The sequence below is a fragment of the Hordeum vulgare genome, chromosome 3H (genome assembly GCF_904849725.1).
Source record: "Hordeum vulgare subsp. vulgare chromosome 3H, MorexV3_pseudomolecules_assembly, whole genome shotgun sequence".
Lineage (NCBI taxonomy): Eukaryota > Viridiplantae > Streptophyta > Magnoliopsida > Poales > Poaceae > Hordeum > Hordeum vulgare.
Window position 1 is genome coordinate 615,375,842 of NC_058520.1, and position 26,869 is coordinate 615,402,710.

Genomic DNA, 26,869 nt, shown 5'->3' on the forward strand with positions numbered 1-26,869 from the left:
GGCGATCAAGACCGGGGAGTATTTCTTCAGGCTATTTGAGCTAGCCCTCGATGTCAACACTTCCTTTAAGTGGCAGGAGATGACGAGCTTGCACGACTACGCACTATTCCTGGGCCCAACGTGCTCAACGGCCGTGGAGGTGTGTGCGGAAGGGCGTGGCGGCGCACAGAGAAACCAAATCTATTACTCCAACGAAAGATATGGCCATCTCCCTATTCATAAGAGGTACCTCACAAAGATGGCCGATGGTCGTGCCGTCTACTACGACGATGATGAAATAGTTTGTTACGATGGGAAGGTGATTATGTCGCAAGGATTTTACGGTGAGCGTGGCGTTCAACCTGCCATGTGGATCGTCCCACCACACATGTAGCAGACTAGCTAGCAGGATCTCAAAATCAAAGTCTGTCACCATGGAAGGTGAGATTTTATTCTGAGCGTGGCATGCAAGCTTCCATGCATGTAGATATGTCTAGAACCAGTCGTAAGTCATTATCAATGTGAAGGCACAAGCTTGATAATTCAATGTTAAACGTAGGGTTTGGGGGAACTGGCTCAGCCCTCTAGTACCAAGGGTATGTTACAATATACACGTATATATACAGATAACTATACAGTCTAACACCCTCCCTCAATCTTAACTACTCCCTAAAGAATCTAGGAGAGTAAGATTGCGCCTACATGCCTCAAACTGTGGTAGAGGCAATGGCTTGGTGAAGATGTTTGCAAGTTGATCCTTTGAAGAAATGAACTTGATCTGTAATAGCTTCTGAGAAACACGTTCCCTCACAAAGTGATAGTCAACTTCGATGTGTTTGGTTCGAGCATGGAATACCGGATTCGCCGAGGGGTATGTAGCACCAATGTTATCACACCAAAGTATAGGAGGCCGCGGTTGTGAAATCCCCAATTCCTGAAGCAAAGACTGTACCCATATGAGCTCTGCAGTGGCATTGGCCACAGCTTTATATTCAGCTTCAGTACTGCTACGTGACACAATAGCCTGTTTCCGAGCACTCCATGCGATCAAGTTGGAGCCAAAGAACACAACATAGCCCCCCGTGGATCGCCTGTCATCCGGACTGCCAGCCCAATCCGCATCAGAATACGCTGAGAGCACCCCAGTAGGGTTCGACCGAAGGTGAAGCCCATGGGACACTGTAAGTCGGACATAGCGCAGGATGCGCTTAACAGTAGACCAATGAGTGTCACGGGGTGCATGAAGATACTGACAAACTCTGTTGATCGCAAAAGAGATATCTGGTCTCGTGATCGTTAGATACTGAAGACCACCAACAATACTCCTGTACATAGTAGCATCAGCAGAGGACAGAAGCTCACCATCAACATCAGTGATCTTGTCAGTGGTAGACATAGGGGTAGTTGACGTCTTGCACTTAAGCATCCCAGCTCGCTGCAACAAGTCTAATGAATACTTCTTTTGTGTCATAACAAGACCAGCATCCCTAGGAGCCACTTCCACACCGAGAAAGTAGTGAAGTCTCCCAAGATCTTTGACAGCAAAATCAGTACCAAGAGCACGAACAAGAGCGTCAGAAGAAAACTGTGAAGAACTGAGCAGAATGATATCATCTACATAAACCAGCAAGTACATAGTGACCTCATGTTTCTGTAGAAGAAATAATGATGAATCAGCAGTAGATGGTGCAAAACCATGAGCACGAAGAGCTGTCGCAAGACGGGCATGCCAGGCACGGGGTGCTTGCTTCAGACCATAGAGTGCTTTGGTAAGACGACATAGATAATCAGGACGATCAGGATCAGAAAAACCAGGCGGTTGTCGCATATAAATCTCCTCCTCCAATAAGCCATGAAGGAAAGCATTCTGCACAACAAGCTGACGGAGAGACCAACCTCGAGTAACTGCAAGCGACAGAAGAAGCCTGATAGTAGTAGGTTTGACCACAGGGCTGAAAGTGTCCTCATAATCAAGACCATAGCGCTGCCGAAATCCCCTAGCAACAAGACGCGCTTTGTAGCGCTCAATAGATCCATCAGAATGCCTTTTTTACCTTGAAGACCCATTTAGAATCAATGACGTTGACCCTAGGGGGTGGAGGAACCAGAGTCCACGTCTCATTGCGAAGAAGAGCGTGATACTCCTGCTCCATAGCCTCTCTCCAATGAGGAATATTCATCGCAGCCTGATACGTATGTGGTTCCGAGGACGGATCCGCAAGAGCAGCAGCCATGCAAGAGGCATACCACGCAACAGTGTCGTCGGTGCGCTTAAGAGGGCAGACAACACCACTTCGGTTGCGCGTGTGTGGGCGAGAGGCCACAGGAGCCGGCAAGGGGCCAGCCGGCGGTGAGCTGGGCGGCGGTGATGTGGGCCCAGCCGGCGAGGGGCTGGGCGTCGGCGAAGAGGGCCAAGCTAGCGAAGGGCTGGGCGTCGGGGAAGACGACCCAGCCGGCGAGGGGCTTGGCGGCGGTGAAGACAGCCCAGCCGACGAGGGGCTGGGCGTCGGCGAAGAGGGCCAAGCCAGCGAAGGGCTGGGCGTCGGGGAAGACGACCCAGCCGGCGAGGGGCTTGGCGGCGGTGAAGACAGCCCAGCCGATGAGGGGCTGGGCGACGGTGACGGGTGCCCAGCCGGCGAGGGGCTGGACGGCGCCGACAAGCGTAGCGACGGTGACGCAGGCGAGGACGGCCGCACGGGCGAGGCGGGGCGAGCGCTCACCGGGGGTGGCGCGGGGCGCGAGGCCAGCGGCGGCAGCCCAGGCGCAGGCGAGACCGCCGGTTGCACCGACGCCGAAAGGGGGGCCGACCGGACCGGCGTCGCCAGGGAACCACAGTCGTCGCGACCGACAGCAGCCGGTGCCGCTGCAAACTCATCCAGAAGCTCAAGACGAGCACCTCTACCAACACCTGCACCATGGTTAGGTAACAAAAGAGGAGCATATGCAACATCATCAAATTGGTCAGAGGCAAGAGAGGATGAATGCATAGATGTCGACTCATGGGTGGACACAGGTAAGTTGGCAAAGGGAAACACATGTTCATCAAACACAACATCCCGAGATATATAGACACGATTTGTGGGAACATGAAGACATTTGTATCCTTTATGAAGGGAACTATAACCAAGGAAAACACACTTCTTAGAACGAAACTCGAGCTTACATTTATTGTAGGGACGTAAATGTGGCCAACAAGCACACCCAAACACCTTAAAAAAGGTATAATCGTGTTGTTCATTAAGAAGGAGTTCGATAGGAGTCTTCATGTATAAAATACGAGTAGGAGTACGGTTGATGAGAAAACATGCGATGGTAAAAGCATCACTCCAAAACCGAAAAGGAACAGAAGCATGGGCCAAAAGAGTAAGACCAGTCTCAATAATATGACGATGCTTACGTTCGACAGAACCATTCTGCTGATGTATATGTGGACATGCTAAACGATGCGCGATCCCAAGCGAGCTGAAAAATGAATCAAGGATGCCATATTCGCCACCCCAATCTGACTGCACATGAACAATCTTATGCTTGAGAAGGCGTTCAACATGTTTTTGAAATTGAACAACTATATGGAACACATCAGATTTACGCTTAAGAAGATAAAGCCAAGTAAAGCGACTGTAAGCATCAATGAAACTGACATAATAATTGTGACCAGTAGTAAAAGTCTGGGCAGGACCCCATACATCTAAAAAGACAAGTTCAAGAGGATGTTTGACCTCACGACTAGATGCTGAAAAAGGAAGTTGATGACTCTTCCCTTGCTGACAAGCATCACACACTGCTACATCTTTATTACTAGACATGCTAGGAAGCTCATGACGACGCAAAATATGACGAACGATAGGAGTGGCAAGATGACCAAGACGAGCATGCCACTATGACGGCGAAACACGATCTCCGCTAAAAACCTGAGAGACGCCAGGATGCTCCAGACGATAGAGACCCTGGCATAGCCGTTCGCTAAGAAGAACGTCCCTCGTGGCCCGATCCTTAATAAAAAGATCAAATGGGTGAAATTCACAGAGAACATTGTTATCAGCATTAAGCTTAGGAACTGAAAGGAGATTACGTGTCACAGCAGGAACGCGAAGGACATTACGAAGTTGAAGACTCCTATTTGGATGGCTAGTGAGAAGAGATGCTTGACCAATATGAGAGATGCGCATACCTACTCAATTGGCGGTGTGAACCTTGTCGGTGTCGTGGTAGGCCTCACGAGAGTGGAGCTTGCCGAGCTCGCTGGTGAGGTGATCCGTAGCCCCACTGTCCATGTACCAGTGGGGGTCAACGGGATAAGACTCTGTGTGTCCCTGCTGCTCCCGAGGTGCTGGCTTATCAGCCAACTGCGCCTGACGCTCGTTGTTACGCGAGTCCTTGCCATCGTTGTAGAGGCCGAGGAAACTCTTCTGGAAGCGGCGGTGGCACTTAGAGGCATAGTGACCCGCACGTCCACAGAGCTGGCACTCCCGGGTAGGACGACCCCCCCCAGAGGACGATGCAGGAGGAGGGGCCGAAAGTCGCGGCGCAGTGGGACCCTTGCCCGAGGGGGCCGAGTGGGCAGCAGAGCCCGAACCGCCGCGACCCGCCTTGTAGGCGGCGTTTGCCGAGGGAAGACCTCGGCCACGAGTGCGGCGCGCCTCCACGCGCTGCTCGGTGAGAAGAAGACGCGAGTAGAGCTCGTGCGCCGGCATCGGAGACGTGTGGCCACACTCGTTGATGATCTCCACAAGTCCATCATACTCCTCCTCAAGACCGTTGACGATGTAGGAGTTGAACTCGGTGTCGGTGAGAGGCTGGCCAATGGAGGCTAGAGTGTCGGCGATGGACTTGACCTTGTGATAGAAGGCGGTGGCCGAGCCATCGAGCTTCTCGCACTCGCCAAGTTGGCGACGGAGAGCACTGGAACGCGCCTGCGACTGCGACGCGAAGGAGCGCTCCAGGATAGTCCAGGCCTCGTGAGAGGTCTTGGCGAAGACGAGCATCCCGGCAACCTCCGGGGTGAGCGACCCCTGGATAGCCGAGAGGTTCGCCTGGTCCTGCCCTGTCCAGACGCGATGCGCCGGGTTGTAGACGGGTCCATTGACGCTGTCCACGACCGCAGGAGGGCACGGATAGGAGCCGTCGACGTAGCCGAGGAGGTAATGACTCCCAAGGAGTGGAAGAACCTGCGCACGCCAGAACACGTAGTTATCCGAAGATAGCTTGGTGGTGATGAGATGGCCGAACTGGAACGGTGCAGGTAGACTCCCCGGCGTGAAGACAGCAGGCGGCGTATGCGCCGCAGTAGCCGCTGTCACAGGCGCCGGCGCCACGTAGGCACCGAGCGGCGGCGGCGGCTGGACAGTGTTGGCGTCGAAGTAGAGCTCCATGGCGGTCGTCGTGGCCGGCGGCGTGGAGGCGGCTACCAGCGTCGCCGAGAGGGCAGCGACCGGAGCGGGCGCCGAGGGGGTCCCCGAGGAGGGAACCAACGGCAGCACAGGCACCGGAGGTGCGGCAGCCGGTGGTGGCGACGAGTACGATGCCGCCGAGAAGATGGAGCCGACGCTGAGGGTGCTGATCGGAGCAGCGACAGCAGCGGCGTCGGTCGGGCGAGAGAGGAGTGCAGCGAGGGAGGCCGGAAGGAAACCGGCGGAGGCGGAAGTGGTGGCGGTGGTCGTCATCGCAGCGGCCGGAGGGGCGCGGTAGCAGCGGCGGCGGCGAACAGAAGATCGCGGCGGCGGCGGCGTCCCGAGGCGGAGCGACGGCGGCGGCGGCCAGGAGAGAGGCGGTGGCGACCTAAAACCCTAACCTAGTCTGATGCCATGTTAAACGTAGGGTTTGGGGGAACTGGCTCAGCCCTCTAGAGGTGGCCTATCACATATATTTATAGATGGTGTACCAAGGATACGTTACAATATACACGTATATATATAGATAACTATACAATCTAACATTCAATGATATTGTCTCATGATTATGATTGTTTGATGCATAGCCCCGAGGTAAGTCCTCTTTTTAGAAAGCAAAAAACTCACGTGCTTAGAATTATTTTGCCGGCCCTCAACAAGCCTCGGAGAGGCGAGACCTCGGTGTGGTTATTTTAGATAAGTGTGATTATCGCTAGGTCATGTACTAGAAATTCGCAACTACACTTTGTATATAAATTCTAACGTTAAGGAAGCTAGAAGTATAATACTTCAGCAAGTATAACGATCAAGTATCGAGTTTGAACCAGAATATGGTGAACACTTGAAAATCCCCGATCAGGTATCAAGTAGAACGATCAGTTTTCGACCACCACTGCCGTGAGAGGTGTGATGCTGCAGGAGGACCTCTGGTCACTGCTTCATAGAACTCTGCCGTCACCCCTGCCACCCAGCTTGATGTACCGTGCGGCATCCCACCTCGTCAGAACATTCATCGTTTGTCGCAGGCCGGACGCGAACCAACGCCAAGTATCCGAGGTTGGAGGAGTGTCAATGCTATCCACCCCGTCGCAGAGCCATCGTTTGCTGCACTACGGAAGCGAGCCAACGCAGAGGCACCAACGATGCCATTGCATGAGGGAGCCAAGGTGAGGCGCCAACCCAAGACAATGACATTGAAGGACCTTGAAGTGAGGATCCTCGGCAGCTTGCAATTCCGCATCTTATTATTAGTCATGCAGAGCTCGGATGTTTTCTCGTTTGCAAGTTCAATAATTATTCAAAATGTCACTACTAGCATGATGTCGAATAAAACAATCATGAGGGAAGTAGCAAAGTAACCTCTTGGACAGCAATAAACCTGATGACAAATCGTTGTACTTCAAGGAATCCATAAGGTTTTGGAGTATGAAGAAACACATGTACTTGGATAAATGGAATCATGTTGTTTGATTCTCCTCGGATTTTGGATAACTATAAGCTAATAGGTGCGTGTAGACAGTGGCGGATACAGGATTTGAAGTTACCTGGGGCAAACTTTGCAGAAAAATTCGGCACGATCTATATACACAGTGACTTACTTCTCCGTCTAACGTCACTGCGTCAGCTGTTGGACTTGGGCAGCTGGCGGCGAGCCGATGTGCGCGGAAACGTGATCACCTGTATATTTTTGGAGCAGAGCATGATCGATCGATGTTTTTTTGTTGTTGAAAGGATCGCTCTACCGTCCATTATAAAGTTGTGACGGCGTAATCTCCAGCTACACAATCCGATACAAAGGATGGAAATTTGTCAAGCCAAATTTCCCATGTACTCCTACTCATGGCGGTGCCATGCGCAGCTAAAGTGTGTGCGGCATGGTTACATTCCCGGTTATAGTGTTGTATGGAGTATTTGATATCTCTAAAAATAGCACATAACTATAAAATATCATAATTATTTGACGTTACAGCCTGCTTCCGCGCAAGAGAGTTGGTTTCTATAATCAGCCGATCACATCACATCCTGATAGTGATAGCCGCATTCACAGCATAGAGCATCGCCAAGGCTTCAGAGTGAATGGCATCTAATAAGTATTCCAGGTTCCTTGTTCCAGCTGCTATTAATGCTCCTGTATCGTTTCTTAGAGTGAAGCCCCAACCTCCAGAATGAGTTTCCTCTTGAAAGGCACCATCAGTGTTAGTCTTCATAATTCCCAGTGGAGGAGGAGTCCATCATTGGATAGTGTTCTGTCTTCTGCGTTTGCTTAGCTGCACATTGTTCAGTATTAACAAGATAGTGGTTAAATGAGAAACATATTTCATAGTTTGACTTGATTCTATCTCCCACATTAGCTTTGTTTCTCTGATGCCACCACATCCAAAGGAGAATGCAAGTTTTTAGTTTTTGTTCTTCATTCAGCTCAAGAATTTCTTCCATGAATTTAAAAGAATCTGGGCATTCAAGTAGCCGAAGCCTAATGTGTACTAACAGAGCATGTCTCCATATGCCTTTTACGTTTTTACATTTTAAGAAACAATAACCAGCATCTTAATCGTATCTAAAACACAGAGGACAAATGGTTTCAATATCCACACCTCTGCGCTCAAATTTAGTTCGTAAAGGCAAACTACAGTGGCTGCGCCATAGTAATCGATGTTGGTTGGGTTAGGAATCGGGAACGTTCAGACCCAAAGGCATATAGAGAATAACGAGCTCTTATCTAATTGGGCCTTTACTACCGATTTTTGAATTTACAGTGACTTCACAGGCTATGGCTGAAACAGATCTCGAGTCCAGCTCCCATGGCGTGGCACCGGTCAAGTGGTAGGACCGACCCTAGATGCGAAAATTTTACGCGGGGCGGCAGCCGCTACAAGACCCCACGCTGGCACCACCCCTGCGTGTAGCTCCGGGAAAAAACACAAAGAAATAACAATCAAACAAAAGAAAGCGATCTCATTACATTCTTTTGATTCACCGACCATAGTTGCCGCATAGCTAGGCGCCCGGTTACAACAAGTTTATAACATGACAGAGAGTCCTAACACTAAGTTTATTTGAAAGTAAAACTGGTTGAAGAAAAGGAGCAAAGATACCAGATGCACAAGGGAAATGAATGCAAAGCAGAATCTCCAAAAACGTGATGTTGAAAACTAATGCACTGATGAGCTCGGGCTTAAGCAGAACTACCGAGGATACCTTGAAGACAACGCGAACTCCTCTTCCATACTATACTGCCTGGATAATTTCTTGATCCTACTTCCGTCAGCAGTCGATGGGCGGTTTCTTGCAGTGCCCTCCTCATGCCCCCTGGACGCTTGAGTGCCTTCGAGTTTGATCTCCACTTGCTTCATCGACGGACGATCCTCTCCTCTTAATGTTATACACATTACTGCAAGTGCTGCGACTTCTTCCATTTCTCTGCCTCCCTCTTCCATAACTTGTGGATCTATTATCTCTGACAAATTGCCTTGTGTGAATAAGGTAGAAAAATGTGCGACAAGGCCTTCATCTTCAGAAGAGATGTATGAAAACGGTTTCTTTCTAGTCAACAACTCCAGAAGCAGGACACCAAAGCTGTACACATCACTTTTTTCCGTGAGACGCCCGGCATAGAAATACATGGGATCTAGATATCCTCTTGTACCTTGTACTCTTGTTGTGATCCCTGATCTATCCACCGGAACATATCTTGAAGCTCCAAAGTCCACGACCTTTGCTGTTAGAGTGTCATCCAGAAGTATGTTAACAGACTTGATATCTCTATGAATGATGGGTACTGAAGCTGTTGAATGAAGATAGGCTAAAGATCTGGCAGTCTCAGCTGCTATCCGTAGTCTATCATTCCATGACAATGATCTTGGTCCATCAACATGAAGATGATCATACAGGGTACCATTGGATATAAACTCATAGATCAACATGGGGACCTCTGTTTCAAGACAACAACCATAGAGTTTTACAACATTTCTATGATTGATCTGTGATAGGATAGCAACCTCATTAATGAATTCATCAATCTCCTTTTGAATTGCCGCCTTTGGTTTCTTGATGGCTACAACATGGAGATCTGATAGGATCCCTTTGTATACTGTACCATGCCCCCCACCACCAAGCTCGCGAGCTTTATCAAATTTGTTTGTTGCCTTCTCAAGCTCATCTAAGGTTATAATCATTCTTTCCGCAATATCAGCTCTTTGTGATACCAATTGTTGCAACAGTTGTCCACGGTTTTTTTCAAAGAACTTCTGTTTCAACATCTGCGCTCTTCGATGTTTGAATTTCTTATGTGTGAACGATCCAGCAAGAACAAAAAGTATGATGCCTGCACCAACAGAAACTCCTATGCCGAGGTATATACCTGCAAAGATGTGCATGTGATTCTTCATTTTGTCTATCATGAGCATAGTATTATACTGTTGATCTACAGCTACTCAGCAGCAGCAGTGATGAACAAAGTTTACTCAAGTAACTTTTTCGCTCCGTGACTTCAAATGACAAGAAGAAAATTGGTTTCAGAAGTTCAGGATTTGAGATAAAAAAAACTTAAATGTCAGAGTTCAAGTTGGAGCAAGAAACATACATCAAGTTCTCTTCTTATTATTAATTAGGAGTAACAAGCAAGCATTTTCATGGGAAGAAGCAAATTAAGTTGATGTGTAAGAGATACCAATATGTATTGCTTGAAACAAATACCAAGTGAAACAATACTTGTCTTGATGTGTAAATAAACAGGGGGAAAATTGCAGCGTTGCTCACCTGTAGATAAGGGCTTGCGGCCACCTGGAGATAAAAGAGATAAACACTAGGTTAAAAACTATAGAGGAACAAGGAAATTAATAGCGTAAACACATATGTTAGAACCGTTGGTAGATTTTCTAACCTTTGCATCCGTCGGAGAGGTAGGGGTTGCTGCCCCGCTTGTCGAAGCCATTCTTGCACTGGCATAAATAGCCTCTGCTCCCTCGTTTGCAGTAGCTGTTCTTGCTCTTGCACAGCTTGCGGGCTACCTCGGCTGGACATTCCGGATGCGACTTCATGTCAGCAGGTCGCGGTAAGCCCTCGACGACCTCCCATTGCAGAACTAGGGGAACGTGCACCTTGGGTATTTCAGATCCCTCCTGCCCTGCCATCTCGTTGGACAGCTGTTGCTGATCGAACCACCCCTCCTCTGCGATTACCATGTACGCGGGCTGTGTCGTCCAATTCTGGTGGTCATTCTTGTCGAATTCTTTAAGTGTCATCGACAAGGAAATGTTACCGGAAGACATTGGGATATTCGCCTGACAGCAGCCCATCCCATTGCAGTATCTTCCTCTACGAGGCAGTGCCGTCTGGACATCGGTGCGACTTACATTGGAGGGGCAGAAGGAGGCACAACCACTGATGAAAACCTCAGGGCCACCCCCGGTCAGCGTCGCCTGAATGTTGCAGCCGGACAGGATGAACTCGTTGCGGGTCGATAGTGAGTAGGGCGTACTCGAGAAAATGTCAAGTACGGAGTATAACAGTATAGTTGAGTCGCTGGGGTCAATATGCGTGATGGTGTAGGTGCTGAGGCGCACCGTGTTGTTCTCGAGGGAGATCCCCGTGACGTGGAAGGGGTACTCATTGAGGACGAGAAGTAGCTTTGGTGGTCGTTGGCTTGTATTGCAGGCAAGGTTGAACCCGGGCCAGTAGCAACCGGCAGAACCAATTCCAAAGGGGTACGGCACATTTATGTCACCACAGGATGAGCTGCAGTTACCTATTTGATTGATACAGTAATAAATAAAGGAGCAACGTCATTATTCATTTATTTCAATGTAAAATGTGTATGGGCTGCCTCTTCTTCCTCCCCTTCAGATATATATAGCAATATAACACATGATGGAAGTTGTAATTTTCTATTCTTAAATACCTAGAACCCATTACCTAATTTTCCTCTCCACGCAACAATGCCACATCATCAAGTCATGCATGTTGTAAGTTACTTTTTTCATTAATCTCTTCATGCAAAACATACCCTCATGCATGCATTTTTTCTAAGTAATTAAGCAATACATTTTTATAAAAGTTTTTTTTGCATTAACATTAGTTTTCTAACATTTATCCATAAATTTTTTAACAAGTTTTTCGCAGCAAAACACAGGGTATCGTCTAGTTAGATATATACAAATTGATTTTTATTTCCCTGCTCATTGGTGGGGAACTCGGGATAGCTTCCGTAGGCGAATGCCAATCACTTGTTCATGGAGTGCGCTGTAATTAACATAATCTGGAGGGCTATCCTGTCAGGGCCGGCCCTGAGGGGGGGGGGGCAGAAGGGGCGGCCGCCCCGGGCCCCCCACCAGGTACGTACTTCCTAGGCCCGGGTGTCTAGTTTGCGGCGGTAAAAACAATCCCGTTGGGCCGTAACTGAGTTCATAATCTGGAGGGCTATCCTGACATCCTGTACTAGGCAAACTTTCAAGAGGCTATCCCCATTCCTAATAATAGTTTCATGTCGTGGTGGCTCAACAGAGGTGAAAGGTTGTCGGGGAAGAGGAACAAATCCTTTCATTCGCAGGTATTGATCTTTATTAATTATTGAACAAACATCTCAGAAGAACATATATCAAGCCGCGTCGTGCCCCTTCCCTCCCCACGCATACCCCCCCCCCCCCGACCGCGTCGCCCCCACAGGCGACCGGCCACGACATCGGCGCATCTCGCCTTGCCTCCTCCGATATCCTTCCTTAATGCCGTCGGCGCTGGCGGTCGGCGCCGGGCCTAGCCCCAACGGTGCGGGCGGCGGCAGCCCCCAGCCCTTCCCCCTGTTGTGACACTCTAACGTGGGGTAGAGCGCACCGTAGGGTGCACCTATGCAGCGGCGGTCCGGTGCGACGGCGGGGTGATCTTTCACGGTGGCGGCGGTGTTGCTTTTAGCAGTAGTGTGGCACAGCGGCTCGGCCCAGATCTGTGCCCCTTGGACCGCATCTAGGCTAGGGCGGGATGGAGACGGGGCGGGTCGAGAGCGTCGCTCCCGGGAGGCAGAGGTGCGACGTGGAGGTGGTGGGTGGCGGCGGCATTGGAGCCAACCTGCTGCAGCGTGGTGGCAGGGGCTTTGCGGTCCCGTTTAGGCTCGGTCGGGGCCCGGTGGCCTGGTATGCTCCGGCTACCGCCTCCGATTGTTGAACACGACGGTGCTGAAGGCGCGGGCTGTTGGAAATATGCCCTAGAGGCAATAATAAATTAGTCATTATTATATTTCTTAGTTCATGATAATCGTTTATTATCCATGCTATAATTGTATTAATTGGAAACACAGTGCATGTGTGGATACATAGACAAAACACTGTCCCTAGTAAGCCTCTAGTTGACTAGCTCGTTGATCAAAGATGGTCAAGGTTTCCTGACCATAGGCAAGTGTTGTCACTTGATAACGGGATCACATCATTAGGAGAATCATGTGATGGACTAGACCCAAACTAATAGACGTAGCATGTTGATCATGTCATTTTATTGCTACTGTTTTCTGCGTGTCAAGTATTTGTTCCTATGACCATGAGATCATATAACTCACTGACACCGGAGGAATGCTTTTTGTGTATCAAACGTCGCAACGTAACTGGGTGACTATAAATATGCTCTACAGGTATATCCGAAGGTGTTCGTTGAGTTAGTATGGATCGAGACTGGGATTTGTCACTCCGTGTGACGGAGAGGTATCTCGGGGCCCACTCGGTAATACAACATCACACACAAGCCTTGCAAGCAATGTGACTTAGTGTAAGTTGCAGGATCTTGTATTACGGAACGAGTAAAGAGACTTGCCGGTAAACGAGATTGAAATAGGTATGCGGATACCGACGATCGAATCTCGGGCAAGTAACATACCGAAGGACAAAGGGAATGACATACGGGATTATATGAATCCTTGGAAATGAGGTTCAAACGATAAGATCTTCGTAGAATATGTGGGATCCAAAATGGGCATCCAGGTCCCGCTATTGGATATTGACCGAGGAGTCACTCGGGTCATGTCTACATAGTTCTCGAACCCGCAGGGTCTGCACACTTAAGGTTCGGCGTTGTTTTATGCGTATTTGAGTTATATGGTTGGTTAACGAATGTTGTTCGGAGTCCCGGATGAGATCACGGACGTCACGAGGGTTTCCGGAATGGTCCGGAAACGAATATTGATATATAGGATGACCTCATTTGATTACCGGAAGGTTTTCGGAGTTACCGGGAATGTACCGGGAATGACGAATGGGTTCCGGGTGTTCACCGGGGGGGGGGGGGGGCAACCCACCCCGAGGAAGCCCATAGGCCTTGGGGGTGGCGCACCAGCCCTTGGTGGGCTGGTGGGACAACCCAAGAAGGCCCTATGCGCCAAGGATAAGAAATCAAAGAGAAAGGAAAAAAAAGGGAGGTGGGAAAGGAGAGAAGGACTCCACTTTCCAATCCTAGTTGGATTAGGTTTGGAAGGGGAGGACTTCCCCCCTTGTTTCGGCCGACCCCCTTGGGGCTCCTTAAGCCTCAAGGCAAGGCCCCTCCCCTCCCACCTATATATACAGAGGTATTAGGGCTGATTTGAAACAACTTTTCAAGGCAGCCCGACCACATACCTCCACGGTTTTACCTCTAGATCGCGTTTCTGCGGAGCTCGGGCGGAGCCCTGCCGAGATCAGATCACCACAAACCTCCGGAGCGCTGTCACGCTGCCGGAGAACTCACCTCTCCGTCTCTCTTGCTGGATCAAGAAGGCCGAGATCATCGTCGAGCTGTACGTGTGCTGAACGCGGAGGTGCCGTCCGTTCGGCACTAGATCGTGGGACGGATCGCGGGACGGATCGTGGGACCGTTCGCGAGGCGGATCGAGGGACGTGAGGACGTTCCACTACATCAACCGCGTTCACTAACGCTTCTGCTGTGCGATCTTCAAGGGTAAGTAGATCGGAAATCCCCTCTCGTAGATGGACATCACCATGATAGGTCTTCGTGCGCGTTGGAAATTTTTTGTTTCCCATGCGACGTTCCCCAACAGTGGCATCATGAGCTAGGTTCATGCATAGATGTAATCTCGAGTAGAATACAAAAGTTTTTGTGGACGGTGATGTGCGTCTTGCTGCCCTCCTTAGTCTTTTCTTGATTCCGCGGTATTGTTGGATCGAAGCGGCTCGGACCGACATTACTCGTACGCTTACGAGAGACTGGTTTCATCGCTATGAGTAACTCCGTTGCTCAAAGATGACTGACGGGTGTCGGTTTCTCCAACTTTAGTTGAATCGGAATTGACCGAGGAGGTCCTTGGATGAGGTTAAATAGCAATTCATATATCTCCGTTGTGGTGTTTGCGTAAATAAGATGCGATCCTACTAGATACCCATGGTCACCACGTAAAACATGCAACAACAATTAGAGGACGTCTAACTTGTTTTTGCAGGGTATGCTTGTGATGTGATATGGCCAATGATGTGATGTGATATATTGGATGTATGAGATGATCATTTTGTAATAGTCAATATCGACTTGCACGTCGATGGTACGGCAACCGACAGGAGCCATAGGGTTGTCTTTAAACTAACGTTTGTGCTTGCAGATGCGTTTACTATATTGCTACGACGTAGCTTTAGTAGTAATAGCATGAGTAGCACGACAACCCCGATGGCGACACGTTGATGGAGATCATGATAATGGAGATCATGGTGTGACGCCGGTGACAAGAAGATCGTGCCGGTGCTTTGGTGATGGAGATCAAGAAGCACATGATGATGGCCATATCATGTCACTTATGAATTGCATGTGATGTTAATCCTTTATGCACCTTATCTTGCTTAGAACGACGGTAGCATTATGAGGTGATCTCTCACTAAAATTTCAAGACGAAATTGTGTTCTCCCCGACTGTGCACCGTTGCGACAGTTCTTCGTTTCGAGACAGCACGTGATGATCGGGTGTGATAGACTCAACGTTCACATACAACGGGTGCAAAACAGTTGCACACGCGGAACACTCGGGTTAAGCTTGACGAGCCTAGCATGTGCAGACATGGCCTCGGAACACATGAGACCGAAAGGTCGAGCATGAATCATATAGTTGATATGATTAGCATAGAGATGCTTACCACTGAAACTATTCTCGACTCACGTGATGATCAGACTTGAGATAGTGGATTTGGATCATGTACCACTCAAATGACTAGAGAGATGTACTTTTTGAGTGGGAGTTCTTAAGTAATATGATTAATTGAACTAATTGTCATGAACATAGTCTAATGGTCTTTGCGAATTACGATGTAGCTTGCGCTATAGCTCTACTGTTTTTATATGTTCCTAGAGAAAATTTAGTTGAAAGTTGATAGTAGCAAACTTTGCAGACTGAGTTTGTAAAACCGAGGATTGTCCTCGTTGCTGCACAGAAGGCTTATGTCCTTAATGCACCACTCGGTGTGCTGCACCTCGAGCGTCGTCTATAGATGTTGTGAACATCCGACATACACGATTCTGATGACTACACGATAGTTCAGTACAAAATACTTAATGGCTTAGAAGCAAGGCGCCGAAGACATTTTGAAACGTCACGGAACATAAGAGATGTTCTAAATAGATGAAATTGTGATTTCATGCTTGTGCCCTTGTTAAGAGGTATGAGACCTCCGACAAGATTCTTTGTCCACAAAGTAAAGGAGAAAAGCTCAATCATTGAGCGTGTGCTCAGATTATCTGAGTACGACAACCGCTTGAATCAAGTGGGAGTTGATCTTCCAGATAAGATAGTGATGGTTCTCGAAAGTCACTGCCACCAAGCTATGAGAGCTTCGTGATGATCTATAATATATCAAGGATAGACATAATGATCCTTGAGCGATTCGTGATGTTTGACACTGCGAAAGTAGAAATCAAGAAGGAGCATCAATAGTTGATGGTTAGTAAAACCACTAAGTTTCGAGAAAGGCAAGGGCTAGAAGGGATACTTCGTGAAACGGCAAAGCAGTTGCTGCACTAATGAAGAGACCCCAGATTAAGCCCAAGCCCGGGACTAAGTGCTTCTGTTATGAGGGGAACGGTCACTGAGGCGGAGCAACTCTAGATACTTAGTAGATATGAAGGCTGGCAAAAGTCGAAAGAAGTATATTCGATATACATAATGTTGATGTGTACTTTACTAGTACTCCTAGTAGCACGAGGGTATTGGATACCGGTTCGGTTGCTAAGTGATTAGTAACACGAAATGAAAGCTACGGCATAAACGGAGACTAGCTAAAGGCGAGGCGACGATACGTGTTGGAAGTGTTTTCAAGGTTGATATGATCAAACGTCGCACGCTCCCTCTACCATCGGGATTGTGTTAAACCTAAATAATTGTTATTTGGTGCCTGCGTTAAGCATGAACATGATTGGATCGTGTTTATTGCAATACGATTATTCATTTAAAGAGAATAATGGTTACTCTATTTGCTTGAATAATCACCTTCAATGGTTTATTGAATCTCGATCATAGTGTTACACATGTTCATGATATTGGTGCCAAAAGATACGAGGTAATGATGATAGTACCACTTACTTGTGGCACTGCCGCTTGAGTCATGTTGGTATAAATTGCATGAAGAGGCTCCATGCTAATGGATCTTTATACTCACTTGATTTTGAATCACTAGTGACATGCAAATCATACCACATGAGCAAGGCCTTGTTTTCATTGAGATTAAACAAGATAGCAACTTGTTGGAAGTGATACATTTTGATGTATGCAGTCCAATGGGTGCTGAGGCACTCAGTGGATATCATTATGTTCTTACTTCAATGATGATTTGAGCAGATACAAGAGTATTTACTTAATGAATCACAAGTCTGAAATATTGAAAAGTTCAATTCTGTTTCGGAGTGAAGTTCGTCGTAACAAGAGGATAAACTCTCTACGATATGATCATAGAAATGAATATCTGAGTTACAAGTTTTGGTACGCAGTTAAGACAATGTGGAAATTGTTTCGCAGTTCATGCCACCTGGAACATCATAGTGTGATGATGTGTCTGAACGTCATAGCCACGCACTATTTGGTATGGTGCATGCTATGATGTCTCTTGTCGAATTACCACTATCGTTTATGGGTTATGCATTAGTGACAACCGCATTCACTTTAAATAGGGCATCGCGTATTTCCGTTGAGATGACACAGTATAGACTGAGGTTTAGAGAAATCTAAACTGTTGTTTCTTGAAAGTTTGGGGGCTTCGACACTTATGTGAAAAAGTTTCGGTCTGATAAGCTCGAACCCAAAGCGGATACATGCATGTTCATAGGATATCCAAAACAGTTGGGTACATCTCCCATCTCAGATCCGAAAGCAAAGTGTTTGTTTCTAGAAACGGATCCTTTCTCGAGGAAAGGTTTCTCTCGAAAGAATTGAGTGGGAGGGTGGTAGAACTTGATAAGGTTATTGAACCATCACTTCAACCAGTGTGTAGCAGGGCGCAGGAAGTCGTTCCTGTGGCGCCTACACCAATTGAAGTGAAAGCTGATGATGGTGATCATCGAGCATCGAATCAAGTTACTACAAATCTCGTAGGTTGACAAGGTCGCGTACTACTGCAGAGTGGTACGGTAACCCTGTCTTGGAGGTCATGTTGTTGAGCAACAGTGAACCTACGAGTTATGGAGAAAGCAATGGTGGGCCCGGATTCCGACAAATGGCTGGAGGCCATGAAATCCGAGAAAGGATCCATGTATGAAAACAAAGTGTAGACTTTGGAAGAACTACTTGATGGTCATAGGACTATTGAGTAAAGATGGATCTTTAAAAGGAAGACAGACGATGATGGTGATAAGTCACTATTAAGAAAAGCTCGACTTGTCGCAAAGATGTTTCCAACGAGATCAAACAGTTGACTATGATGAGACTTTCTCACTCGTAGCGATGCTAAAAGTCTGTTATAATTATGTTAGTAATAGCTGCATTATTCATGAAATATTGCACATAGGATGTCAAAACATTGTTTCCTTGACGGTTTCCTTGACCAAACATTGTATGTGATACAATGAGGGGGTTTTGTCGATCCTAAAGATACTAGCAAGTATGCAAGCTCGAGCGATCCTTCAATGGACTGGTGCAAGCATCTCGGAGTTGGAATATACACTTTGATGAGATGATCAAAGATTTTGGGTTTGTACAAGGTTTATGAGAAACTTGCATTTCCAAAGAAGTGAGTGGGAGCACTATAGAATTTCTGATAAGTATATGTGGTTGACATATTGTTGATCAGAAGTATTGTAGAATTTCTGTGAAGCATAAAAGGTTGTTTGAAAGGAGTTTTTCAAAGGAATACCTGGATTGAGCTACTTGAACGTTGAGCATCAAGATCTATGGAGATAGATCAAAACGCTTAATAGAAGTTTCAACAAGATGCATGCCTTGACAAGTTTTTGAAGGAATTCGAAATAGATCAGCAAAGAAGGAGTTCTTGACTGTGTTGTAAGGTGTGAATTTGAGTAAGACTCAAAACCCGACCACGACAGAATAAAGAGGATAGACGAAGGTCGTTTTCTATGCCTTAGCCGTAGACTCTAAAGTATGCCATGCTGAGTACCGCACCTGATGTGTGCCTTGCAGCAAGTCTGTTAAGAGGTACGCAGAGTGATCCAGGATTGAATCACTGATCAGCGGTCAAAATTATCCTTAGTAACTAAATAGACTAAGTCATTTTTCTCGATTATGGAGGTGGTTAAAGAGTTCGTCGTAAGGGGTTACGTCGATGCAAGCTTTGACACTAATCCGAATAACTATGAGTAGTGAAACGGATTCGTATAGTAGAGTAGATATTTGAAGCATTTCCGAATAGCACATAGTAGCAGCATCTATAAGATGACATAAAGATTTGTAAAGAACACACGGATCTGAAAGTTCCAGAACCATTGACTAAAACCTCTCTCACGAGCAAGACGTGATCACACCCCATAACTATATGGGTGTTGGATTCGTTGAAATCACATGGTGATGTGAACTAGATTATTGACTCTAGTGCAAGTGGGAGACTGTTGGAAATATGCCCTAGAGGCAATAATAAATTAGTTATTATTATATTTCTTAGTTCATGATAATCGTTTTTTATCCATGCTATAATTGTATTGATTGGAAACACAGTGCATGTGTGGATACATAGACAAAACACTGTCCCTAGTAAGCCTCTAGTTGACTAGCCCGTTGATCAAAGATGGTCAAGGTTTCCTGACCATAGGCAAGTGTTGTCACTTGATAACGGGATCACATCATTAGGAGAATCATGTGATGGAATAGACCCAAACTAATAGACGTAGCATGTTGATCGTGTCATTTTGTTGCTACTGTTTTCTGCGTGTCAAGTATTTGTTCCTATAACCATGAGATCATATAACTCACTGACACCGGAGGAATGCTTTATGTGTATCAAACGTCGCAACGTAACTGGGTGACTATAAAGATGCTCTACAGGTATATCCGAAGGTGTTCGTTTAGTTAGTATGGATCGAGACTGGGATTTGTCACTCCGTATGACGGAGAGGTATCTCGGGGCCCACTCGGTAATACAACATCACACACAAGCCTTGCAAGCAATGTGACTTAGTGTAAGTTGCGGGATCTTGTATTACGGAACGAGTAAAGAGACTTGCCGGTAAACGAGATTGAAATAGGTATGCGGATACTGACGATCGAATCTCGGGCAAGTAACATACCGAAGGACAAAGGGAATGACATACGGGATTATATGAATCCTTGGCAATGAGGTTCAAACGATAAGATCTTCGTAGAATATGTGGGATCCAATATGGGCATCCAGGTCTCACTATTGGATATTGACCGAGGAATCACTCGGGTCATGTCTACATAGTTCTCGAACCCGCAGGGTATGCACACTTAAGGTTCGACGTTGTTTTATGCGCATTTGAGTTATATCGTTGGTTACCGAATGTTGTTCGGAGTCCCGGATGAGATCACGGATGTCACGAGGGTTTCTGGAATGGTCCGGAAACGAAGATTGATATATAGGATGACCTCATTTGATTACCGGAAGGTTTTCGGAGTTACCGGGAATGTACCGGGAATGACGAATATGGGTTCCGGGTGTTCACCGGGGGGGGGGGGGCATCCACCCCGGGGAAGCCCATAGGCCTTGGGGGTGGCGCACCAGCCCTTGGTGGGCTGGTGGGACAGCCCAAGAAGGCCCTATGCGCCAAGGATAAGAAATCAAAGAGAAAGGAAAAAAAGGGAGGTGGGAAAGGAGAGAAGGACTCCACTTTCCAATCCTAGTTGGATTAGGTTTGGAAGGGGAGGACTTCCCCCCTTGGTTCGGCCGACCCCTTTGGGGCTCCTTGAGCCTCAAGGCAAGGCCCCTCCCCTCCCACCTATATATACAGAGGTATTAGGGCTGATTTGAAACAACTTTTCAAGGCAGCCCGACCACATACCTCCACGGTTTTACCTCTAGATCGCGTTTCTGCGGAGCTCGGGCGGAGCCCTGCCGAGATCAGATCACCACCAACCTCCGGAGCGCCGTCACGCTGCCGGAGAACTCATCTACCTCTCCGTCTCTCTTGCTGGATCAAGAAGGCCGAGATCATCGTCGAGCTGTACGTGTGCTGAACGCGGAGGTGCCGTCCGTTCAGCTCTAGATCGTGGGACGGATCGCGGGGCGGTTCGTGGGACGGTTCACGGGGCGGATCGAGGGACGTGAGGACGTTCCACTACATCAACCGCGTTCACTAACGCTTCTGCTGTGCGATCTACAAGGGTAAGTAGATCGGAAATCCCCTCTCGTAGATGGACATCACCATGATAGGTCTTCGTGTGCGTAGGAAATTTTTTGTTTCCCATGCGACGTTCCCCAACACGGGCCTCCCAAACGACGGCGGTGGAGGTGGTTCGCTTTCGTGCGGCTCCAGTGCTGCCGCTCCCGATTACTGCCGCTCCCTCCTTCGTCCTCTTGGCCTCATGTTGGTGATTTCAATGAGACGACATGGATGACCTCAAGACCGTGGTGGTGTATGTTGGTGGATGGCAAGCTGGCCGGTTGGTTCCGATTCCAGCGCGTTGTGGTGTTTGGGTTGCGGGAGAAAACCTTGTCGGTTCATCCGGCTCTGACGCGGTGTCACCTGTGGGTGCCAGCATTCCTACCTGAAGGGCATCAGTGTCACCCATCGCCCACTCCCCTTTGCGTGCCGGGGAAACCCTGAGACCTGTCTGGCCAGCTGTGTGGTCGACGTCGCATTCCTTCATGGGAAGAATCCACAGGACACAGCGGTGGCAGTTCATCTATTCTTTGTTAAGCTGCTGTTGTTGACATTTATTTCTTTTTTGTTTCTCTTTGGGCTTGATGAGCTGTTTACCCTACTAATATCATCGTGATGGATGGAAGTTGCTTTATAATAAAAATCATGGGAGAACTTTGTTTCATCATATTGGTCATCTGGTCGATCTGGAAGGAAAGGAAGAAGCCAGTCTTTGAAACACTTCAGACTCCAATGCAGATGTTTGAAGACAGGATCAAGGAAGAAGCCAAGCGACTACAAGAAAATTCCTCTTTCCCGCATGTTAGCCTATAAGCCATGAGCTATTTATCAGGTACTCGGCTTATGTTCAATCTCATGTACTCGGCAACAAAAAAACACTCGACCTACAGCGCACATTCGGCAAAGATATTTACCACTTGTCTACAATGGAGGTCGTTCATGGCGCCTTCACGGAATAGCCTATAAGCCGTGTGCCCGATCAGAGGTCTCAGCTTACATGGCATGTAAGCCGTGTAACCCCCCTAGCTCTCGGCTTACAGGACACTAAGCCATGTGCCATCTGTAAGCACTCGGCTTGCACGACCCTATAAAGGTGATGGTCATATTTGTTACATAGTTTATTGTACTATGTTCAAATTAAACACATACGTGCATGTTACTAATACAAACAATGTTTTCAAATAGATTTGCCAACTTTTTGTGCAAAAAAATCATTTTCCATTTTCTATGTGTCAAAAAGGGTATTTTTGTGAAGCAAGTACAAAAAACAGGGTGCAAAATGGCATCACTCTAATTTTCACAGTAAGTAGACCATATTGTATGCACAATTCCCATGTTCCATGGATTTTTTAGATTTCTAGCTACTTTCACACATTTAGATGAATTTATGTGGATTTTCGAAAAGTAATTCAAATTTGAACTGTAAATGTGTATTAAGTTTGTCGTAAAAATTAGCAGAAAAAATTTAGGTACACAACTAGTCATTTTATGGAAGAACCACATGGATTTTGAGAGAATCAACCCCTTGCCATGAATAACCAATGTTGAGGATATCGCTTATGGTTATTGTCTCCGTCAGTTTGGGATTACAGATTAATTGGAAATTGGCTGATTAATTATTAGTTGACTGTTAATAGGCCATTTTTTGCAAATTCTAGGTTCCCAACACCGAAATATACTATATTTAACACCAAAAATATATTGGACACAAATGTTACCTTGATTCCTAGCCTGTGAATCCTCGTATAATGACAAACAAAATAGGGAAATAGTACATATTGCATAACAAAGTCCATAAAAATACAAATAAACATATTTTTTGCAAAAATAGTGCTAGAAATAGGCCTGATTTATCGGAAGATTCCTGATAAATCGCTTGTCAGAGCGATAAATTGGCACAGAAGATAAATGGTGAAGATAAGACATAAAATTATAGGTCACCCCATGAGTAGCGATAAATCGGACGATAAATCGCTGAATCGTATGATTTTTTTAATAGTGTGAATAACCATGTCGACCATTTTGACTCGTCTCGAAAAAAATAAAGAAAATAAATACAAGTTCAAAAATGCAATCCTTCCGCATGGAGTTCTTTTATGTGTACTAGTCGGAACAAAAAATACCAAAGTTTCAATATGACAAGTTTGAAAAAAAAATCCTTCACAAAACGGGCTATCGTGTATGAACATATTTATGGATTTTAAGTCAAACAAAAATTTCTATGAAAATTTGTGAAAACTATGTCTCATTTTTTTAAAAATTTCTTAAAAAATATAGTGACAATTAGTGGAAATTATGTCTCATTTTTTAAAATCGAAAAAAGTACAGTGTCACATGTTTCATAAATATGTATATTTTAAAAAGCAATTTCAATTTCATTCGGGAGTTATCCAAAATATTTATCATTATCCTTAGTAATTGCACATTATCACATCTTTACCTTTTTGCTATTGCATTAAGTTTTACACACTTTTTTTGAATCATGATGTTTTTTGGTAAAACAGAGCGGATTATCTTAGTTTGCGATGTGCCCAGGCTATCTGACATTTTGCTAGCTCCACCACTGGTTGGAGTTGCTCTTATATGATGAAAAATTCGCGTATGGTTAATTGGATGGATATTTTAAACATTGTCGCTGCCAATATTGTTTTGGCAGAAGTTTTATCTGGAAAAAGATTTTCACTGATTTGCTGGCAAATGTCTTTATGCTCAATTGGTTTGGCTTAAGTGGTGAGCTACTGAATCATTTGCACTCATATTTAAATTGGGGTAAGAACATTTCAAAATTCATATTCAGATTTAGATGCGAATCTCCACTTTTGATGTGGAAGTCTAAACTAATAGTTCTGTAACAAAATGACGTAGCTCATGAGTAGATTTGCGAAATTGGAGTGTACAATACTAATCACTTGACGATTTATGTTCTTGTTAAAGTCGGCCTATGGTTTCTCCCTCTTTCTAAGTACTCCCTCCGTCCCACAAGAGCGTTTTTGACACTAGTGTAATGCCAAAACGCTCTTATATTATGGGATGGAGAGTGTAAATCCTTAAAGCCTCACTAATGTAACCTTTTGTTTGTTTTGTGTATAATCCATTAGGTTAATGCCAATTTTAGTACTATATTTGTTCTCTAAGATGACGTTACTAAATAACTAACTGTCAACTCAGTAGTTGGCTAGTTGCTGCATGTGGTGTTGAACCTTTTTTTGTACTTGTTCATCACTTATTTGCCTTCATCTCGATAGTAGAAACAAATGAGGTTGCCGCAATAGTACTTACCTGGGACGAAATTGATGAAGCAACCATCGGGCTTGGTAGCATCGCCATGGGTTCCTGGCGGACACCGGCAATCATATTTTCCATCCGAATTGGTACAATCGCCATAGCACTTAGGGTCCCGTTCGTTGCACTCGTCGATATCTACAAATAGCCAAACCAACACATGCTAGCATTAAGCAAAGAGAAACCCCCAAAGATTATTCCTCGTCTCAAATCAGGAGAAGAAGCTACTATCAACAAAGAGCCTACCTTTGCATCCGTTGGTGATGTAGGGATTCCCTTGGTAGCCATCCTTGCATAAGCATACGTAGCCTCTCTTACGCTTTATGCACTCACGGTGCTTGCTCTTGCAGACGTTGGAGCATTCTGCGCCATGGCCAACGACCTCCCAATCCAGCAACATGGGAACTTGCATTGCATCCGCTGACACAGGGGCATCTGTTTGTAATAGTGTATGGCTGAACCAATCGTACCTCGCAACGAAGACATGTGCCGGCCACTGGTGGTCCGCACTGCGGTTCCAGCCGAACCATTTGAGCTGCACGTCGTAGGACGTGCTGCTGGCAAGCCTTCCTGGTACCTCCGCAGGGTCGAAGACAATGTCCGACTGGCAGCAGCCATTGCCAGAGCATTGCATGCCTTCTTCGAGTGTGGATCGCACATGGGAGGGTCCATCACCGTTTTCACATACAGAAGAACAGCTGCTCACGGTAACGTCGCCGTTCTTGAGTGTCGCTTGAACATTGCAGCCCGTCAGGATGAGCTTGTTGGATGAAATCGTGTAGGGCCCATTGGTGGTAAGACCACCGTCGAGCGTGCCTTCACCATTGCCGTCGACTTTTATGTCGCCCGTGCGTATGACGGCCACAAACGTCGACCAGTTTGTGAGGGAGAATTCTTTGACTTGGAGGGTGCCGTCGCCGAGCAGCAACCGCGGGGGGTTGCTTGTGCGGTTGCAGGTGAGGTTGAACCCCGGCCAGTAGCACCTTTCCGGGCCCATGCCAAACGGGTATGGCACGATCATGTTGCCGCAGGTGATGTCGCAGTTGGGCATGCCTTGCGCCTCCTCGGGAGAAATTCCTGCTCCAGCAAGGTGCGGCGATGTCAGTATCGCCACCGCTGTGGCCGCCATCACTACCCCCAAGATGGTTATTATGTGCGCCATTGAGTGGTTGAGTTTGTCTGCCTAGCTAGCTAGCTCCTGAACCATGCATTGCTCTCCAGGCTCCAGCCGGGCCGGCTTATAAAGATGGCGCGCACTCTGGTTGCCCGGAGCAGCACCTGCTGCGTGGTAGGCCCAGCTATCAAGATAAAAGTAATTTTCGACAAGTGAGAACCAAGGGCATCTGTCCTCTCCGTTTGTCAAAAATGTGTAGTACCATGGTACCCAAGGGACAACTCCCAGTTGTCCATATATTTTAGCGAACAGGGTGTGTACACCTTGGAGTGAGGCGATGCTTGAGGTGGAAAGTGACCGGGATGAGCTGTGGCGATGGTCGAGAGGGAGATATCCGTGACGAGCTGCGGGCCTGGCCTCATCGGTGTGCGCCACAAGTCCGAAGATGCGGCGGCGAAAAGCACACACACACACGGCCTGGTCCATGGCGGCAATCATACCTCGTTCACGCACACACCCGGCGAGAATCTTCAAGGAAGAGAAGATCATGACCATGGACTTGAGCAATATGTCTCCTAAGAGAAGAGTTTGGTTTGAGCAGAAGCAAAAGGAGATGCTCGAGATAGATGGATGAACTATGGAGGGGACGTGAGCTTTTTGTATGCTCGCGTTGCACCAGGCGCTCTACCATTGGGAGTAGTGCGTGCCTTTGTCATGGTCGTATGTCAACCTCCCATACGGTTGGCACCTCAGCCTAGACAACGTTCCAGTGTCGATGGTGCCGCAGTCCGACTGAGCATGTGCGGACGAGATCCGCAACTTCCCTGCTGCCCTCCCGCCCGTGCTCCGCCGCGAACCGAATATGCACCGGATTCGCCAATGCGGGAGATCTAGTTGGCCACGGAACATGATGTGCGCCATCGTGCGAGCTTCACAATGGAGGCACATGCTCCACCACAACCGTTGGTGGTCATGGACGAGGAGGAGGAGGCCGCGTACCATGTAAAATTATCTAGATTTCTAAGAAAATGGTTGATGGCGAAGAGAATATTGCCGTTGACGTTGATAAAAGTCCTACTGGAGTGAGCGAATTTGACTCTAAGTTATGCAACAACTGACCTTCAACTTCTTCCATTTGAGGTTGATAGAGTATGCCAACTAATCAAGGGGAAAGGAGAAGTTTCGCAAAGGTGTAGAACATATTAGTTTTTCCATAAGAATGACAATGCATGATAAATGGCAACTTGAGAAAAATAGAGAAACTAGAGTAAGTGAAAAAGTTAAAATTGCTTCAAAAATCGTCAAGAAGGCCTGACTCAAACCGCAGTTGTTGTGCAATTTTGTTGAATCTTCTTGTATAGTGCATGTAAAACAGA

The 26,869-nt window shown here is 46.9% G+C and overlaps 1 protein-coding gene across 1 annotated transcript; it reads right to left on the reverse strand.

The window, feature by feature from the left end:
• Positions 1-8,349: 8,349 nt before the first annotated feature.
• LOC123445692 (wall-associated receptor kinase 3-like) lies at positions 8,350-25,577 on the reverse strand. The gene is made up of 5 exons (XM_045122714.1): positions 24,626-25,577; positions 24,377-24,517; positions 10,252-11,115; positions 10,128-10,151; positions 8,350-9,729 (listed from the first exon to the last, which is right to left on the reverse strand). Exons 1-5 carry the CDS (start codon positions 25,539-25,541, stop codon positions 8,555-8,557), a joined length of 3,120 nt encoding a protein of 1,039 aa, XP_044978649.1. The 5' UTR covers positions 25,542-25,577; the 3' UTR covers positions 8,350-8,554.
• Positions 25,578-26,869: the final 1,292 nt, after the last annotated feature.